The sequence below is a fragment of the Helicoverpa armigera genome, chromosome 2 (assembly GCF_030705265.1).
Source record: "Helicoverpa armigera isolate CAAS_96S chromosome 2, ASM3070526v1, whole genome shotgun sequence".
In the NCBI taxonomy this organism is placed as follows: domain Eukaryota; kingdom Metazoa; phylum Arthropoda; class Insecta; order Lepidoptera; family Noctuidae; genus Helicoverpa; species Helicoverpa armigera.
Window position 1 is genome coordinate 8,586,938 of NC_087121.1, and position 19,710 is coordinate 8,606,647.

General features: G+C 37.9%; 3 protein-coding genes across 7 annotated transcripts; 1 reads left to right on the forward strand and 2 right to left on the reverse strand.

Annotated features, from left to right (window-relative positions):
• The first annotated feature begins 696 nt into the window (after window positions 1-696).
• On the forward strand, window positions 697-9,455 carry LOC135118110 (rho GTPase-activating protein 44-like). 2 transcript variants are annotated; one of them, XM_064039199.1, is made up of 6 exons: window positions 697-1,073; window positions 1,297-1,547; window positions 1,658-1,833; window positions 2,499-2,742; window positions 5,247-5,396; window positions 6,560-9,455. In XM_064039199.1, exons 1-6 carry the CDS (start codon window positions 1,021-1,023, stop codon window positions 8,488-8,490), a joined length of 2,805 nt encoding a protein of 934 aa, XP_063895269.1. In that variant the 5' UTR covers window positions 697-1,020; the 3' UTR covers window positions 8,491-9,455. The 2 variants fall into 2 exon arrangements, with proteins under 2 accessions (XP_063895269.1, XP_063895270.1); XM_064039200.1 differs by lacking the exon at window positions 697-1,073 and adding an exon at window positions 1,083-1,210.
• Window positions 9,456-9,537: 82 nt separating this feature from the next.
• Window positions 9,538-13,080, reverse strand: LOC110371327 (tyrosine--tRNA ligase, mitochondrial). Its single transcript, XM_049844067.2, has 8 exons — window positions 12,674-13,080; window positions 12,337-12,484; window positions 11,993-12,171; window positions 11,493-11,709; window positions 11,337-11,415; window positions 10,985-11,260; window positions 10,626-10,814; window positions 9,538-9,725 (listed from the first exon to the last, which is right to left on the reverse strand). Exons 1-8 carry the CDS (start codon window positions 12,808-12,810, stop codon window positions 9,562-9,564), a joined length of 1,389 nt encoding a protein of 462 aa, XP_049700024.2. The 5' UTR covers window positions 12,811-13,080; the 3' UTR covers window positions 9,538-9,561.
• Window positions 13,081-14,465: 1,385 nt separating this feature from the next.
• LOC135116576 (phosphoribosyl pyrophosphate synthase-associated protein 2-like) lies at window positions 14,466-19,370 on the reverse strand. Of its 4 annotated transcripts, none has more exons than XM_064039219.1 (7): window positions 19,226-19,370; window positions 18,734-18,847; window positions 18,414-18,533; window positions 17,431-17,719; window positions 16,984-17,153; window positions 16,234-16,342; window positions 14,466-16,064 (listed from the first exon to the last, which is right to left on the reverse strand). In XM_064039219.1, exons 1-7 carry the CDS (start codon window positions 19,234-19,236, stop codon window positions 15,759-15,761), a joined length of 1,119 nt encoding a protein of 372 aa, XP_063895289.1. In that variant the 5' UTR covers window positions 19,237-19,370; the 3' UTR covers window positions 14,466-15,758. The 4 variants fall into 4 exon arrangements, with proteins under 4 accessions (XP_063895289.1, XP_063895295.1, XP_063895292.1 ...); XM_064039225.1 differs by having other exon boundaries at window positions 19,136-19,272; XM_064039222.1 differs by lacking the exon at window positions 19,226-19,370 and adding an exon at window positions 18,985-19,191.
• Between the last annotated feature and the right edge of the window lie 340 nt (window positions 19,371-19,710).

The following is a 19,710-nucleotide window of genomic DNA, read 5'->3' on the forward strand; positions in this document are numbered from 1 at the left end:
GGCTCCATCGGGGCTCCCGCTCGAATTTAGCTATAATAAGATATTTATTACGATATAGTGGAAGAGGAAGACCAAAGAAACGATGGATGGATTGTGTGAAAGTAGATATGGTAAGAAAGAATGTTACTTGTGAGATGACGGCAGATAGAAGCGTATGGAAGAAGAAAACATGCTGCGCCGACCCCAAATAAAATTGGGATAAGGGCAGGAGGATGATGATGATGATGATGAAGATATTTATTACGAATCTGATCCGTAAATATAACCAACCAAAAAGGCACGAGAGCGGCGCTCATTAACATCGAGAGCAGCGCTCTGCCCATACTTTAAAGCTGCGCTTTCACGATAGCAGATTTTTGTTCCAGATTTCAGTTTTTCGATGCAAAAAACCAATGCAAAAAACCTATAGTATATTTTATAGGTCTCTTCGTTTGTACCGATAGTTTTCATATTCTTTATTGTTGTGACCAAAATCCGCAGGTGTGAAAGTGCTTTAAAGACGTATCCTTATTTTTGCTTTAATCTCGTATAATCAGATTTCCGTACTAAACTACATTCATTACTAAATTCTGCCATAAGTCCAACTATTTTGCAGATAGTTACAGTTTGGTTACGGTTTACAGGTTACAACACTAAAGTTGCATTTTGTTGCCAAGTACAGATAATTTTAAACAAATCACAACTAGATTTTAGTTCTATTAATATTTAATTAGTTATCTGTGGTTATTTTATTTTTCTGATTCATCGAGTGTATTTTTATGCTGAATCTTTATACGTAAAAATTACAAATAAATAAGTTTAATTTAAGCGTTATAAGTGAATAATGGAAATGTAGTGCCTTAATGGAATTTTTGTGTAGTTAATTTACGTGTGTCTTCTCTGCTACATTCTTTGATGAGGATGATCTCATTGACGTTCTGACATTACGTTTTAAGCGAAATCTTGATCGTTTTATTATTTTGCTATTGGGTCCAATGACCTTGTAACTTAAAATAATTTCATCGAAATTGATTAGTGACAATGAAGAAACAGTTCTATAGGGTTAAGCAACTCGCCGACCAAACATTTTCAAGGTATGATATGTACTTTACATTATCTTAACTATGAGATAAGATTCACTTCTTTGTGGGTTTGGTCCGTTGTTTTTGTAATCTTATTACTTGGATCAGTAACACTTTATCCCATGCAGAAGTGGTATCATGAGAAAAAAGTAACAGTATTTTTTATTACGTTATTTAGTTGTTTGAGCGATTCGTAGTTGATAACAGCATAGCTCATCTATATTGTTATTTCCAGGTCAGGAAAAGCGGAAGGCTTGACAGACGAGTTGCAAACAGCAGACAGAAAAGTAGAGCACCTCAGAAATGCCTTACAGTTGGTTAGCAAGAGACTGTCAACAGGAGCAGGCAGTACACAGGGCCAGGACCCTGCAGCCAGAGAGAAAAGACTTAAGAAACTGCCTGAATACCTCCTTGGATTATCTATGTGTGAAGCCAGCAATTTTGATGATGATGATAGCATTTTAAAATATATTTTATATGAATGTGGTAAGTGACGAATTTGCCCTATCCATATTTAGAATAAAAGGAAAAATTAAAGTTTTTACAAAATGACCTAGTGGTAAAACAATAATAATGATTATTTGGTGTTTGTGTAGGTAAAACAGAGAAATTTCTGGCAAATGAGATAGCGGAGCATGAACTGAAGGTAGAACAGTTAGTATGTGCACCTCTCACAACAATTAGTGACCAGGATCTTCCAGCCATAATGAAAGCCAAGAAGCAGCTCAACAGGCTCATGAGCGAGAAGGAAACTGCCACCAGCAGATATCATGTGAGTTATATCTATGTGCTCTTAGTTATCACAATTTATCTAAACACCAAAAGTTAGGATCAATTGTTACTCTATTGAGATATAAATACTTTATCTGCAGGTTTAAGATATGTACCATGTAAACAAAACTGTTAAACCATGTTGTGATATTTGGGAGATTGCAATGTCAAAGTAATCTTGTAATTGAAGATTACTCACACTGTATACTGAGCTAATCAATATCAGACAGACTAAGCCTAACAGGAAAGTTAAATAAAATAATATGCATGCTTATCAGTTGTTATTTTGGTCCAATTCAACAATAAATGCATATCTCGATCCATTATACATAAATATGTTTTAACATTAAATACAAGCCCATTGTTTCATTCCTAAGTTACTGACATTGAATGGCATTCTCTTTCTTACTAATTAAATTAGTACAATGTATTGATGACTTGAAACAACCTCACTCACTGACCCTGGTTCCAATAGATACATTGACAACAAATACAAAAATTATAGCTGAATTTAGACTTCATATAAAGTAGATACTGACTATTTATATTAGATTGTCATTAATGCTAGTTAGTGGTAAGGACGGTATTCACCCATTTTGATTAGATTACTCACACCAAAAGATTAACACAACCAAAATAAATGATTAGATAATTTTAACTTTGTAGCATTTAGAGCGGCAGAAAGAGGAGAACCCAACTAAATTAAATGCTGCAAGAGAAGAGCTGGAAGATGTTGGGATCCGAGTGGAGGCAGCCAGAGACGCTTTGGCTGCGGACATGTTTGCACTTGTCGCTAAGGAGGCCCAGTTAGCACACACACTACTACAGTACGTCAAACTACAGAGAGCTTACCATGAGTCGGCACTACATTCCCTACAAGATACAGTTCCAGAGCTAGAACGATTCATAAGTAAGTATAACGCTTTGGTGGATGGGAAATCTAGAATGTTGTTGTAGTTAGTTGCTTTGGTCTGTATTCTAGAACTTACTAAGAAGAATCATATAGAATCAATTTGAGTAGTGCTTCATTCAAAGTCAGGTTCTGTAATACAAATCTCAATATCTTGAACAAATTTTTATTTTCAATTTAAAATCCAAAGGGAATGTATTAAATCAATAATGTTTATCACTCATTCATTAGTCATTAGTCCATTACTCATTATTTTTACATATAATGTAATTTTTATCTGTTTCAAAATTTTGAATCATTTCTTTTAAAATTATTGGCCATTAATAAATCTATTTTCTTTCATTATAAGCTTTGTTTATTTATATTTTTATACAATAACACTACTGCACTGCAGAGAGCACAGAATGATATTTATCAAAATTCCTTACCATTATTTCCTACACCATAAGTCAATGAGTAGTTGGTCATAATATGGTTGTGGGTCTCATTAAGTAATCATCACCCATTAACGAATAAACTAATCTAAGTAATACATCTCAAAACTCATTAGTTTAATATTTAAGTATCTACAAGCAAATATTTTATCAACATCCTCTTTTAATTATTCAATAATCATTACCATACAATGATACGGATGTTGGCGCGTTACGAATGTACTAGAAGGAAATGTAAAAAATATCCCCTACATGATTGATGCAGTTAGCTTATTTCTATCTGTCTGATAGCATTATATTTATAATCAGTAACAGGATATATAGCTGTTAATCTAAAGCATATGTATTTATAAAATTTATAACTGGTTTGTGACTTAAAACACATTTTTACAATGAATATAATATTAATTTAAAAGAGAAATGAAGTTGAATGGAAAATCAAGGCATAAAATATTCAAAGTGAGTCCCCGATGCATTTGAATGTCTCCAAAAGTTCCTTCAATACATTATGTATGCTGGCTAGCATTGAATGAGCGTAATGTATACATCCGTTGACGACACGTATATCAACATAATACTTCCGCCAATCGACGGTACCGATTTAGCTATCTACTCAGATGGTAGCTGTAGTCTTACGGCCGATCCCAATATTCGGTGTGTTGATTTGCTTACGACATATTGAATATTAATTTTAGTAATCAAATATTGGGAAAGGCTATAAGAAGGTAGGTGGTGGGTATTAGATGATTCTTAAATAAAACAGTGGCTCAGCTCTGCAACGTCGTAAGTCGTCGGCATGCATCATCAACAAATAATTTAAAGAGACAGTTAAAGCATTTCTATATTTGGGTCAGCAGTCCTGAAAACTGATGTACTGGTCTCAAATACATGAAAAAAACTTCACTTAATTTCAATCTATACCAATAAAATAAAGCTAAAGAGTTAGTTTGTTTGCTTAAACATGGTAATTGGCCTATTTGAAAAATTATTTAAATGTTACATGCCTAGTGCCCATTTATCGAAGAAGGCTGTAATGGGACTATGGGACGCCGGTGGCAGCATGTTCTAAAATTACTGCCTATTGATAACAACCTAGCCTGTCTAGAGAATTCCCGAAGGGTCCAAAAGCGAGACCTGGTAGAAACAACACATCCAATCAAATTCTAAACAAAATGATAGGTCAAACTATTGGGGACAGAGCAAAAAAATTAAAAAGATTTTATCAGAAACAACTTATCGCACCAATAAACTACCTATTGGGAGCACTAAATATAAAACCATAAACTATTGAAAATCCGAATCAGAATATGCATACTTTTTATATTCTGTTATGTGAAAGTTTGACCAACTTGATTTGGTGAGCGACGTAAACAGTTTTAGAACCCGCACTTCATGATTCACGTTGAATTTAGACATGTAAACTAAAATGGTATTTAAGGGTAACCAGCAATAAAATATATTATATTTTAATCATAGCACTGACATACTAAAACATGTCATATTTCCTCCTAACTGTTATGGTTTTCCTTTACCAACTGCGTGAAAATGCGACCACCACATAAGCACTAAATAGGTGGCATTATCAGGACTTCAAATGTGTCATACACCAAATAATACCTGAAAAGAGTTCTTCTGTTTTTTTTTTTCATTACTGGACCTATATATTAAGTAGTAGCATTATTACAAGATTAACAAATAGATACAAGAAAGCAAAAGAACACGTAAGGTTGCGTATACACCATAAAACAAATAATGTAAGAATTCTAATTCACAAAAATCACAAAAAAGGCCCAAGAATTAAAATATAAAAAAATGTCAAAAGTCAAAAAAACATGGAGACTATCAAATAACACTGAACGTAATTAATATTAATACAAAAATTTAAACAATATAAAACCTTGCTTCAGACGACAGTTCCGTGAAGCCGGTATTCGGGTACCCGCTAGAGGAGCACCTGAGGGTGACGGGCCGCACCATAGCGTTCCCCATAGAGCTATGTGTTTGCACACTACAATAACACTTAACAAATATCTAAAATAAATTAAACAGAATAAAACTTCCTTGCTTCAGACGACAGTTCCGTGAAGCCAGTATTCGGGTACCCGCTAGAAGAGCACCTGAGGGTGACGGGACGCACCATAGCGTTCCCCATAGAGCTATGTGTTTGCACCCTGCACGAGTTGGCGCTTAACGAAGAAGGACTGTTCAGGATCGCTGGCGGTAAGTACAGGAATATTTTATTTATTTAGTAATTTTTTGTCATTAAATGTCGAGGCTTTAGTACCATTCAGAATTTAATAACATGTCAAAGTTTTACTTACATACAAAAGCACAAATACTACACTGACTTCATCATAATAAGCCATATTCATCCAGCCATTATAGAGGTTTAGCGAGACAAACGAATAGCAATGCGTTTTTATAAATAACAAGCCAAGACGGTTCTCCGGTAGCAACGCCTTTATTTAGGTTATAAAATCTTAATTAAAGCAAAAAGCGCAAGCAATTCAGTATAACACTACATCTAAATAAAACCTGTTAGGTATATAAATAGTTCCATTTTTGGTACCTTGGTGTCCCGTTAATTCTGTGGGTGTAAGTAGAACAACATACCAAAAGTTTTGTTTTTGTAGCAAAGGTGAATAGCACATCAAAGGTGATTTAGGTTTAGAGGCAAAATAAACAAATACGTATATTCTAGATTAGTCAATTTTGTAGTTCAAAAATCATGGCACACATTATTTATGTGTAATATGTATTGCACTCGAAAATACTAAATGCCTACTAAAACCTGTTGATAAATAAAACCACACTGTGTATTTAACTCACGTGTTTAAGGAAATTCGCATTATTTTGTAGTTATATTAAATATTGCTATATAATGCTAATTTATGTATAAATGTAAATTGTTATTTAGCCAGTAAAAATCTTAGAGAAGAGTTGTTCCTATGAGATTTCTTTATAAATGTCTATATATCTTTATAAATTTTATTCATTACATAAACAACGATTTCAAAGATATTAGCGAATTGCAATCATATCTATGTTTTTCCATGTGTATGTATTGATCTACGTAAAAAATCTTTTATTTTCAGACGCCAAGGCCCATAAAATGTTAGTAACAAAAACAACTTAACCTATGTTAGATAATTATAATCTATAAAATAATAATAATAAAAGAAGATGATAATTTATGATTGAGGAAAATAATAAAATTGGCTGAATAAGTAGATATCCATAAAAGAGATATTACAAGCTGCCATTCAATGGAGCTCCAAGCTGCCGATCTCCCATGTTATAATAATAATGTTATCAAACCGCGCATTGTTTCATTTGTGAACATCATAACATAGTCGAGAATAATGTCCGTTGATCTGTTCCAGGCACGTCTAAAGTGCGGCGCATGAAGCTGTCGCTAGACGCGGGGCTGTTCAACGTGCCGCTGCCGCGAGACTACCGCGACATGCACGTGGTGGCCTCGGTGCTCAAGTGCTACCTGCGCGAGCTGCCCGAGCCGCTGCTCACCTACCGCCTCTACGAGAACTTCGTCACCGCCTCCAGACAGCCCTCCGAGCAGACCCGGCTCAACGCCATCTGGGAAGCCATACACCTACTGCCCGAGGCTAACTTCCAAAATCTTAGGTATCTTATCAAATTTTTGTCTACTTTGACGCAGAACCAAAGTACAAACAAAATGACCCCCTCGAACCTGGCCATCGTGATCGCTCCCAACCTCCTGTGGGCGGCCGACGAGAGCACATTCGACATGAACATCACAACTGCAGTCAACTGCATCGTTGAACTGCTCATCAAACACGCCGACTGGTTCTACAAGGACGATCTAAACTTCTTCATTTCATTCACCAAAGAGGATCTACTTCCAGATCAATGCGAGTACGGTTTCTCGCCTAATTTCGTCCACGGTTACAATCAGACCGCAGCACTGAGCCACGAGCCCACGAACGGCGACTACAGCAGCATGAGCAAGTCTATGTTCGACTACAATCACCAAAGTCTAAGCAAATTAACCGATAGCGCAGGCCGCCACTCGAGGAGCAACAGTCACGACACTAGTTTAATATTGCTCGAAAACGACATGAAGAAGGCTCAGTCCAACAGTTCATTATCTGATCAATCTAGTCCCCCACACGGAAGTCCAAAGCCGATCATGAGGCGAAAAAACAAACCATTGGCTCCCGTGCCGCCTAATTTTACACCAGATAAAAATAAAAAGGTAGTAATAGAACCACAGCCTCCGCCCCAACCACAACCACAGGTGCAGCCGCAGCTGCCTGCGCCAGAACTAGTAAAAGAACAGACGAATACAGCGAAAGCTGATATTGACAAGCCTGCCAAGCCGCCCAGACCCGTCATATCAGACACCGGAAAGGTGATCACCGGCGTGCAGACCATCAACCGCTCCACGTACCGACAGAGCAAGGCCATGAAGGAGGAGGCGCGGAACGAGCTGCTCGCCGACACGCGCCGCCAGAGCCTCGAGCTCGACAAGGACATTATGAAGGCGCCCGACGGGAAAGACTCCACACTAGTCGTAAAGAACGTGACCGCGCAGACCGGAGTCGTTAGCAGGATGAAAGTGGTCGGAGATGCATTTAGTGGGCCGTCATCGTTGGGAGCCGAACGGCCATTGGCTGACAAGATAACGCCGGCACGCTTGCAGACTGCCTCGAAGCCGAGCGGGCAGCCGCCGCCGCGGCCGGTGGCGGCGCCGCGCACCATCGTGCCGGCGCCCGAGCCCGCGCCCGACGCCGACGTGCAGCTGCGGCACAAGCCCGCCGTGCCCGAGCGCCCCGCCACGCTGCGCCCGCAGAGCTTCCGCGCGCCGCGCTCCTCGCTGGGCGACGCGCCCGACCTCGCCGGACAGCCCACCGTGCTCGAGCGCACGCACATCTACACCGTCGACAAACATCACCCCACCGTCATCCAAGTCGGGGCCACCGCGGTCCCCGCTGACAAGGATGGCGACGAAACTCCACGCGCAACCGTGCAACGTACACATAGTTCGGGTGGGCGGGACGGCGACTTAGAGGAGCCGAGGAGCCTGTGTGTGGCGAGCAGACAGCTGTCGCAGTCGGAGGGTGACATCACGGAGTGTCCGTCGCCGCGGCCACAGCCAGGCCGGCCGCCGCGACCACTAGTCCCCGCGCCGCCGCCGCCTGTAGCGGCGCCAGCGGTTACAGGCGCAGCACCGACCGCCCCACTAGCACAGTCGCCGCCGGCCGTGCCTGCCACACAGCCGGCGCGGCCTGAGGCGCCGGCTGTGCAGCCGCTGCGTGAGAGTACGGATCTTTAGCGGGCGCCGTTCGTGCCGGTGCCCATGCCGCGGTTGAAGCGACGACGTTAGTTGCTGCGTGTCACACCACATCACAGTAAACAGGGCGCGACAACACTGTTATGATCGTGGTCTATTATAATTCTAGTTCCCGCTGTCGCAAATTATGATGTCGCAACGAGACTGATGTTGGCTCTTTATTTTCTGCTTATACCGTGCCTCGGTCACGTAGAAAAATGTTATTTGAGAAAAGTTTTCTTTGCATCAAATGAGTATTATGTATTTATTTTTGTAAAACTCTAGAATTAATAATAAGATAACACGTGATAATTTGAATAATATTATCTATTACCAAAATAGAAATTACAGCTTTTGCGTAATACGTATGTTAGTCTGACGATTAATCATTGACCCCGGAATATTATTCCAAAAAGACATATCGGTTAGATTGTCTATGTAGCTTTTTTATGCAATCTAATTTTAATAAATAATGGAATGTTGTAAGCCAGTTAGTTATATATTGATAAAATGTTGCAATTAATAATTGTGATATTAGAAAAATATTATCACCACTCCCGGTCGGTGGCCACAAGCGGGGGAAAGCACAAATGTTGTTGACGTAACAAACGGCCATATTTTTACGATATTTGTAATGGTGTGTTTCCATTTGACCACTAGACATTTGGCCAGCGCCGGCAAGTCATTTTATTTGCTAAACATAGATTTTATTTTTTGTATTGAGAGTTAATTAAATTGTATTTATGTAATCGTACCGGCGTTGACCAACTGACCGTGTCTAATGGATACCGTCGTGACTTGTCAATGCATTAGATTAGTAATCAACGCAATGCTGTTTCAATGACTATTATTTTAGCTGTAAGTATGTTATGTAGTGTTTACAATCTTATGTGATATGCATTTTATTATTATATACTTCAAGTATACCAGCTTCTGTTGTAAGTATTAATAAAATAGCCCAAGCATTATACGCGTCTTTCATTATTTGAATCTAGTAATAATCTCCAGTTATCTAATCATGAGTTTGGAGGACAATGAAACAAGTTTGAACTCCTAAATCATCTATATTATATTTTACGTTTGCCATTTAACAATATAATAGTTGCGCTTGCCCACCCTAAGCAGTGACAGTAAGTTGGGCAGTATGTGCGCCGATTGCGTGATCACTTCGTCAATCTTCTGTATTTTCTGGTGGTTGATGTAGAATCCTCCTGCTTGTATTATCCGCATTGCATCTCCTGATGAAGAAAGAACAAGGTTGTAAGACAAATATGGAATGGACTAGCTTTGGAGCTACCTACAATATCAATATCGATGATTACTTCGTTGTTGACAACATAAATCTATAAAGCTTGTGGCACATTATAGCAGCACGGCAACAGCACGGCAGCAGCACGGCGTCGCCTCGAATTAAGACTACGGCTAGCTGCCAGCGCGCCAACCACGCGCTGTCTGCTCGCCGTCGGCGCGCCGTCCGCTCGCCGTCGGCGCGCCGGCCGCGAGGTGTAAGCTTGCTGTCACCGCAAACTTAATATTATTTTAAGACGATTATGATTGATGTTATGATTGAACACGACGTAATGACGTTGTTTCGCTGGCGGCTCGGAGTCGGCGCGCAATTAGCACGCCGTCGGCGCGCTGTACGCATGAGGACCGCTCGCTTGCAGCACGCGGGCGGCGAGTCGAGTTGTGTGGAAGCGGCAAGCACGCTGACTGCTCGCCGTTGGCTTTTTCATATTGACATTACGAAATATATCATAATATACACGATTTAATGCTCTAAATTGAATGACAACTTAAATGCTGGTGTGGAGCCGTGCTGTTGAGGTGCTGCTGTAATGTGCCACAAGCTTAAACCTGAAGAGTTTGTTTGAACGCGCAAATCTCAGGAACTACTGGTCCGATATCAAAAATTATTTCAATGTTAGATGATAGCCCATTTATCTAGAAGACTATAGAGTACTTTTTATTCGGGTTCCTGTTCCTGCAGAGGGACGCCTTCACGCGGTTTCACGGAAACCGCTGGCAGAAGCTAGTAAATGATAAACACAGTAGGGTTGCCGCTATTGTAGTGTATCAACTTCTTTACATTACAATAGGTAGAAACAGATGTATATCAATAACTAAATAGCTCTTACTCTCAGTGGGGAAGCACTTGGCCTTCATGCCGAGTTCCAGCACGGTGATACCGGGCGACAACAGCAGGTTTGTTACCGTAGCATTTTCAAACACTTGCTCTAACTCCGTACTACTTAGCGCAACCAGTGACTTCACGTCTTTTGAATATATTGCATCTGTTGCTTTCATTGCGCGCTCTAGGCCTTCCTCTGAAAATACAAAATACAATATTATTTTGAATATTATTGGTGAATGACTGCTAAGCAAATGTCTGCTTTAGGAGCAATATGTAAAGCCTAAAACGTGTAACCCTGATAAAGGGTCAATAATATAGGGATAAGGGAAAATGTATCATCTTAGCTGTAATGTTAGAACTCACTTCCATGTACTAAAGTAGTGAGTTGGTCAGCCAAACAGGTCTGTGGATATCTTTGCTCCGGATGCTCCTTATGTTTAAACATGATATCCTTTATTTCTCCTAAGCTATAGAAAGTAAATAATTTCAGTAGTTTCTCTACTTCAGAATCTTTGGTTCTTATAAAGAACTGGTATAAGCTATATGGGCTAGTTTTCTTTGGGTCTAGCCATATTGCGTTGCCAGCTGACTTTCCGAATTTGTCGCCTTCTTCAGTCGTGACTAGAGGCAACGTTAGACCTGAAAATAAAAGAAAATTCATTAAAAAATTACAAAAAATTAAATTGGTGTTATCAGGATTGTAATCAAAACTAACCATAGACATTTGTCTTTGCAGTCCTGCTTATCAATTCATGTCCTGCACTAATGTTGCCCATTTGGTCACTGCCACCTATCTGAAACATTATTTAAACATTATAGACCAATACCATTCCATTAATTTTAAATATTTTATCTAAAACATATTGTTTACCTGAAATCTGCAGTTATATTCTTTCAGTAAATGCTGCCAGTCATATGATTGGAATATCTGGTATGCAAATTCAGTGAAACTCATTCCGATTTCTGAGTTTATTCTACTTTGCACACTCTGTTTCAGAAGCATGGTGCCCATGCGGAAGTTCCTACCAATCTCACTCACAAATTGTATGGAGTTTATATTTTTGTACCAGGTTTCATTGTTGACAACCCTGAAAATGTACATAGGTTTTATTCTACCAGACCTTGGGACTATAGAGTCCTGGATTTTTGGGAGTCGAACGTGGGGTTGAAGCCAACACGCTGAAGCCCTTTTGAGACAACTTTAATGAAATGGTGGCACAAAACTGATGATTATCCCTGTATAGTCAAAGAAATGTACTTAGAAGATTGGAAATGTCGGTAAAATAAGATATAACAAGGTGTCTGTTTAAATTTGTTATAAGTGGCAGAAGGTTTTGGTTGATATACAAAATAATTCCTGTCTATAATTACTTGATAGGTTTAAGTTTACTTTCGTCTTGTGTCCAGATATATTTCTTGTGGTTTTCAAATACAGTCTCAAGGTTGCTTTGGATACATTTAACATTTTCTTGTATGATATCACTTTGCATAGCTATTCTATCTGTGCTTCTGCCACTGGGATCTCCAATGTACCCTGTGGCTCCTCCTACCTGAACAGAAAAAAGGTTAAATATCAAATCTGCTTTTTAGAATCTTTAGTCTTCTGCAGCGGCCAGTTACAAAGTTGTGGTTGTTGGTTTTCTTTTTGTGTCACTATTTGATACCAGTTAGAAACTTTTTTTAAGCTGGAAGTATAGTACTTAACAATACTTTACCAAAGCAACAACATTGTGGCCTCCTCTTTGCCAGTGCAAGAGATTTATGATGACCAGTAAGTTGCCCACGTGAAGACTATCAGCTGTGGGGTCAAACCCAGCATAAACGCACTGTGGAGCTTTGTTCAATAAGTCCCGGATTTCAGATCTAGAACAGAATACAGAAATAAACGTAGAAAATGTTGAAATCCCTGGATGGAAAGAAGAGTTCAGAAATTAGAAAAGGATCTTGAAAGTTATCTAGGAATTTTAGTTTCAGTGAGTGTTGGGGAACACTGTTCGTTGTTTTAAATGATTTCAGTAGATTTTTCATTTATAAATTACATCATAAACTTACCCAGCAGTGTTAGGAAACATATCTTGATACATCCCTCTCTCACTGAGTTTTAGAATATTTCTACTGGAATAAGTTCGTTTACACGCTTGTAGCCAAGTCATTTTGGGCACACACATTATTTGCTTCAGTAATTTCATGGCTGGTCTCCAGGAATTCCCTCAGTTCTGGATAAATACAATCTGTAAGCTATAACCTCAATCTAAAAACTAAGATGAGAGATTTTTAGCCGCAATTGTGTCGCAATGTAGGCGAATATTATGACGATTATGAGTTTCCCTTTTACATTATATAATATCGTTTATTTAATTTTTACTCGGAGCTCTGTATTGAGAATCTTCAAATCTTGCAGTATATTTTATTCACTTTAAAAAGTAAGGTCAAATTTAAGCTATACTCTCTTCACAATAAAGTTCAAATTTGCACGAATTTTTTCAAATCGCTATTTCTGACATAATTTTGACATGTTATGAGTCGTTCGGAATCGCGGTTACGACTAGAGATACCTAGTAGTTTCATCGTTTGGGAATAAATAATTTGGACAAGATAATCATCATATACAAGCTCTTGAAGCTCTCTTTGCAGAATGGATAATATATCGAGTGGGATATATCTTTACGCAATACAGTTCCCACAGGGGTCAAGCAAAGCGACCAGCGGGCCTAGCATGACCGCCATAGAAACAGCTTTTGTCTACCGAAGAATCGACAAAATGACAGATTGAAGAAAGATTTCAAAGAAGACAGTGTTCGCTGTTATATACGAGGGTCAAACTGAAAGTTCTTAGAAAATCAGAAACTGGTTACATTAGCCAGTTATTCGTTTTATTATATGTTTTATTGTAGTGTTAGTACGTCGAACACAGCATTTGAGTCACCTCCGTTAAATCTTTTAATCATTTTACGGCACCAATCCACACTATGGAGTTTTTGAGCCTCAGTCAAATTATGAGGTATCCACCAGGCGCAAAGCTTCCCGACCGCTTAATGTTCGTGGAGGATTTTGTGCACTTGACTCATAACGATGCCTAAGCTTGTCCGAATCTGCTGATAGGTCACTCTTTTGTCAGTCTCTATCATACGCCGCACAACACAGATGTTATCTTCAGTCGTCGCCGTAGAAGGCCGTCCCTCAGGTAAATCATCAGTGAGATTAGTGCGACCACGTTTAAACTCATTAAACCAGTTGTAAACAGTCGCACGAGATGGGGCTTCATCGTGAAATGCCAATCGTAGTCTATCATAACTTTCTTGTTGACTTAAATGACATCGAAAGTCATAAAAAATCATTGCACGAAAATTTTCTCGTGTTAAATTCATGTTGACGTGACACAGACAATTTTCAATTTGCCGCCAAATCGTAAAACAAATGACAAATGAATTAAATATATACTCAGTAATATTGGTAAAGAGTTCTATTTTCGAATTTTAGAATTATTTTTTTATTATATTGTTTATAAGTGGCCAGTTCTAAAAACTTTCAGTGTGACCCTCGTATGTATATCAGGGTATGGTAATTTGTGGAACTCAAGATTGATGTGTAGTAATAAAAAATCGATGTATATGCCACAATTTTATTTCTATTTATTTAGTCTATATTAAGTAGTACACATTTACGTTATTTTCTTAGCTATACAAATTAATTTATGTTTGTATTACTATAATTCTCACATATTATAACTTTATACGTAACAATTTATACACTGAAGTTGTATGTTCACGCCATTTGTGGATTTACGGGTAGGTACCTAGTACAGGCCAAGCACGCGGCTTTATATAAGTTATTTTTTTGTACTTACTTATAACGAAAATGAACAAATTGTTACGTACATTATAAGTCAATCACAAAAGCTATGATTACTTTTTAGACTCCTAACATTCTTTCTATAAAATATAAAGATTAGAATTGTTTTAATAAACATTGCAGTATCAACAAACATTCATGGTGTATACGGCAAAGGCCACTTGCATTTTGGAAATACAAACTAAAGATTTTCTCTTCAGTCTATTTGTATGAGACGGAAAGGCTTATAATAATGGTGTTTCGTTATGTATTTTAGATATAAGCAAAAACCTGACTATTAGTTCTATTAGATAACGCAGTCCCACCGAAAGTTGCAGACACTAATTAAACGATTTGTAGTTTTTTTGAATAAAACATTACATTGGCATATGAAAAACATTAAAATTTATTTTCTAGTCTCAAGCTTTGTTGGACTGAGTTCGACAAACTTGTGACGTGATAAGTATCAATAGACGAATAATTATTTGGAAAAGTTTTTCAATTACAAAAATATATATTTCATTATTTTGATTGAAAACGACGCAATTTGATGTCTGAAAATGTATATGAGTTTTAAATTATGTTTACTAAAATTACTATTTGTGTTTGAAAATTCAACGTCCCTTATGTATATTTTTCAAATTATATATCAGAAGCAATTAGATAACGGGTGATATATTGCGTTAAAGAAAATGTGGACTTAAAGTCGCCATTAATGAATATACATTTAATACTTAACAAGCCTAAAAATACCTCCACATTATACAACAAAAGAAACCTCTAACTAACTTAATTTACTAATGTTCTTTTATTGGTACAGAACACTGTTACTGTGGGTACAAAAACTAAAAATTAAAATGCAACCAAAGAAGAAACAAAATGCAGCTGAACTCAAGACAAACAATGAAAAACAAACTGGCCATAAATACATTTTTGAACTCATAGTGATAAATATATACATATTTTATATCAATTATTTAGTTTCTTAATTAGGCATTTGATATTAATTAAAATTAAACATACAATAAACTTAAAAAATACAATACATAAAATAATACACAAACAAGGAATTATGTAACCATTCCATATCAGAGTTCTATAATCACTGGTCAAGTTTTCATAATACTTCAAGGAATACTTTACTCATAAAAGCAACTTAATTGTGATTATGGCATTTTTATACATTGAACCCATAGCTGTTACAATAAAAGATACTCTAAAAAAACAGTGACTATAGAACTGAGATAGGAACATAATACTTAATTAATACTTAACATTAAAACATGGAAAGCAACATCAGGTATGACTAATCCTCGAGGGTGACGTTTTTGAAGAGGTATGACATGGACTCCTTGTTGTGAATGCGTCTGATGGCCTCACTAAGGAGGACTGATATGTCGATAGTTTTGATCTTGTTGCACTGCATCTTCTGAAGTTCGTGTGGCACGGTGTTGGTCACCACGACCTCGTCGATGGGCGAGTCCTCGATAAGCCGGGGCGCGTCGGAAGACAGTAATCCGTGGGTTGCCAACACATATATTTTGTACGCTCCACACTCCTTTAGCACTTCCGCTGCGGCAACGAATGATTGTACGTCGTCTATCATGTCATCCTGTAATAAAATAAGCAATTTTAGGGGCCACAAACAGGCAGATTGATTGATTACTCCTTCGAAATTTCGTGACCTCTTTAAACATCCTCGTCCATTCACAATGTTTCATTTGTAAACCAAAATAATATTGTATAATTATGTTATATTTCATAATAGTTTAGAAACTTACCACCATGATAGCTATTCTGCCACCGACATCTCCAACCACGTTGATCGGAGGCTTTTCCTTTGCTGGATGTACGGGAACACCGACAGAAACGTCCATGGTGCGTGATCGACTACAAACACCGAACATTAATTACTTTAAGATATTATTATAATCGGTAGTCGTGGTGGCCTAGTGGGTAAAGGACCAACCTCAAGTACGAGGGCGCGGGTTCGATCCCAGGTCAGGCAAGTACCAATGCAACTTTTCTAAGTTTGTATGTACTTTCTAAGTATTCTTAGACACCATTGGCTGTGTTTCGGATGGCACGTTAAACTGTAGGTCCCGGCTGTCATTGAACATCCTTGGCAGTCGTTACGGGTAGTCAGAAGCCAGTAAGTCTGACACCAGTCTAACCAAGGGGTATCGGGTTGCCCGGGTTACTGGGTTGAGGAGGTCAGATAGGCAGTCGCTTCTTGTAAAGCACTGGTACTCAGCTGAATCCGGTTAGACTGGAAGCCGACCCCAACATGATTGGGAAAAAGGCTCGGAGGATGATTATTATAATTTGTCCTGCACTCAGCAGATAGCTCAAATAGTTGACCTTATCAGAAATAAATCTAAGTGTGTAAATATTATACAAAATGTCTCATATTTTTTATCTAAGTAGTTTTGCTTATCAGTATTATAGTAAACGTTAAGCTTTATCACATCAAATAAACTAGTTTTGAGAATAAATGTATAATTTATGTATGTAGTATGTATGGAACTTACTTTGGTAAGCATGGTGGTGAGTAGCGTCCATCAACTTCATCACTCTCAGCTTCCTTCTGTTCTCCGTGAATGACGGCTATGGCCAACCGTAAACGCTCAGCGTATGAAGTAGCTTTCTTAGCAGAACCTGGGTTACGAGCCACTATCACCGAGTTACGATAATCTGGAATCTAAATTGACATTATTTAATTACTTATGAAAAAATGTGGTGAGATAGAGCCATTTAGGTTGGCTAACCTTCTATGGAAAACAACACCTGTTCTCAGTTGTAGGTGAATTGGGACAGTAGCCAAAATATGCATTAATAGGGATTTGGAGTGGAATGTATTAAAGCTTGGTAATTTATGTTTAATTACATTGCATTTGCCAAATAGTCTTTAGAATTCAAAATCTTCCACAAAACAGTTATAATTTAGGATATATTATTTGATAGAAAAATTAACTTACACTTTCTTGGATGTACTGCAACAAAAATGGAGATGCCCTTAAATTATCAACGGGGCACTCATAGAAACCCTGAATTTCCTTCTGGTGTAGGTCCATTGTGATGATGTGTGTCAAGCCTGACTTGCACATCATTTTGGCAAGGAGTTTGGTTACGATGCAGCCACGTTTCCTCATTTTGCATTGTTTGCTGTAGGGCAAGTATGGAATCACTCCTACGATTGACCTTGCCGAGGAAGTCTTACAAGCGTAAGCCATTATCAATAATTCCATTATATTGTTGTTCACATCTCTGTAAGAAATATTGAAGTTATTATAGATGCTGAAAAATCTGGTACAGAAGTTATTAAAACAAAACATGCAACTTCAATATTAATCAATATTTTTCTAATTGTTAGTTTTACAGTTGCCACACATATTTTTCAGCTCATAATTTCTATGTTTTATAGTTGAAGCAAAATATTAGGACATTTTTTTGTTCCCAGACTTATTTATGTAAAGGATAAAGGAATTTTGAGATAGCTAGATCCCAGTGTTAAAAAAACATGCACATTTTCATCATTATTGTTTAGTTACAACATTGTTATTAGAACATCAAACACAATACTTCTCCTTTGTAAAAACTTTGTATGAACATACACAATGCTACTGTAATGGACAGTAACAATGTACAATGAAGTGTTTAACCTAACTGATTACTGAGAATCCACTTGATATGTAACAACACACTTATTAGCATATCAATGTGAAAACATTTAAGAACCTGTTCTAGAACATTTCAACAAAAATATTGTCATAATCCACGCTGATGATTATTTCCATATTTTACTATAGTATAGACAATTGATTAATACAAATGTAAATATTACGGGATTTTCTCAAGTCTCCCAAATATGTTTTTATCTCAAAAACTGGCTTCTTGATAATTCTTATTGGATGTTTACTATTGCCAGCTACATTGTGTGCTTCTCATATGCATTACTCACTTAGTGCCAGTCTGTACAATATAAATATTCTTTCCACGAATAGAATCTGCAATCTCCACAATAGTTTCCCTGTTGGTCTTGTGGTAAACGGAACATCCTCCCTTTCTCACACCCAGGCGACTGTAACAAATCATTCATATTTATTTTTGCAGCAAAGCCATTATAGTAACTAGCTCTAATTCAATTTATTTACTAAGCTATACACAGAATATTATGTGAATGAGGTCAAACTACTTAACCTCTGCAAGTGTCAAACACTAGGTCAATATCTGAAACCTTGAAATTGCTAGCAAAGTAGGAGATGAGGAGCAGAGACTTACTGCGCGATCAGTTCGGCGAGTTCAGGGTGCGAGTTGCCGCTAATGATCACTATGTCTGACGTGGAGTTACCCTCCATATTGCTCTTGTGAGATCTATTAGTGAAACCCACCAGCCTGCAAAAGTCACGCACGTTTTCTTATTCGTCGGTCGATCAACCGCCACATGTAAATATATTAAATTTGGGAAAGGGACGGCACGTTGGATCAACAAGAAAAACAATAAACCTGGTTTTGTTGAGTAACATAATAACCTGATGGCAGTTTTGTATATATAATTGCAGAACAGAGAAAACAAAACTTCAAATAAATAAACCAAAAACTTTTCTTCGTTATAGATCACAGCTAAAACATATGTGAAAGATATATAAATGTGGTTTTACGAGTAAAAATAATTTTAATTACAGAAAGTCGGAATCCCCGATTGAGAGCCGTCACAGATAAAAATTAATGGAACTACGAATGAATGGATGTGTCAAAATTAAAATTGTTTACGTTTTCCTCATGCCCCCTTCAGCTGGATTTTACGGTTTCTATATAGTATCTTTTAAAACACCTTTCGAGCACTTTTTACGACTTTAATCATTTAAGATAGCTGTCATCGTCTCTTGATACCGCTTATTTATTTACTACACGTGGGAAAATGAGCTGGGTAAATGGGCATTGGGTGTTGGCCGAATCAAAACTAGCAGTATTGCCGGTATTATTAACATACCGTAATATAAGTAGGTAACTTCAGTTTATGTGTGTAGAAAAAGTTATAATTAAGAAGGTCCAAGGCTCCTGAAATCTGAAAATAAGTTGATTATTTAAGTGAGAAAAAATTAAGTTTCATAGTTGTATTAGGGTCAATTCACACTGAAAGAGCAGCGGCCGGCAGCGGCCGGCAGCGGCCGTAATTGCAAGGGATTGAGCGTGAGCGCGGCGGGCCGCGCGGCGCCGCATCGCGCCGCGCTCTTACATTTTCCGTGCTCTTACGG

What these genes read in the sequence shown, in the direction of transcription:
- LOC135118110 (XM_064039199.1), top strand. Translation starts at nt 1,021, where the DNA reads ATGAAGAAACAGTTCTATAGGGTTAAGCAACTCGCCGACCAAACATTT. An exon ending in ATATATTTTATATGAATGTG is followed by an intron (nt 1,548 to 1,657) that starts GTAAGTGACGAA and finishes GTGTTTGTGTAG; the next exon opens with GTAAAACAGAGAAATTTCTG. An exon ending in CTGCCACCAGCAGATATCAT is followed by an intron (nt 1,834 to 2,498) that starts GTGAGTTATATC and finishes TTAACTTTGTAG; the next exon opens with CATTTAGAGCGGCAGAAAGA.
- LOC110371327 (XM_049844067.2), bottom strand. Translation starts at nt 12,810, where the DNA reads ATGAAATTACTGAAGCAAATAATGTGTGTGCCCAAAATGACTTGGCTA. An exon ending in ATGTTTCCTAACACTGCTGG is followed by an intron (nt 12,485 to 12,673) that starts GTAAGTTTATGA and finishes ATTCTGTTCTAG; the next exon opens with ATCTGAAATCCGGGACTTAT. An exon ending in GCCACAATGTTGTTGCTTTG is followed by an intron (nt 12,172 to 12,336) that starts GTAAAGTATTGT and finishes TTTTCTGTTCAG; the next exon opens with GTAGGAGGAGCCACAGGGTA.
- LOC135116576 (XM_064039211.1), bottom strand. Translation starts at nt 18,978, where the DNA reads ATGTTACTCAACAAAACCAG. An exon ending in ATTGTACAGACTGGCACTAA is followed by an intron (nt 17,720 to 18,413) that starts GTGAGTAATGCA and finishes TATTTCTTACAG; the next exon opens with AGATGTGAACAACAATATAA. An exon ending in TGCAGTACATCCAAGAAAGT is followed by an intron (nt 17,154 to 17,430) that starts GTAAGTTAATTT and finishes ATGTCAATTTAG; the next exon opens with ATTCCAGATTATCGTAACTC.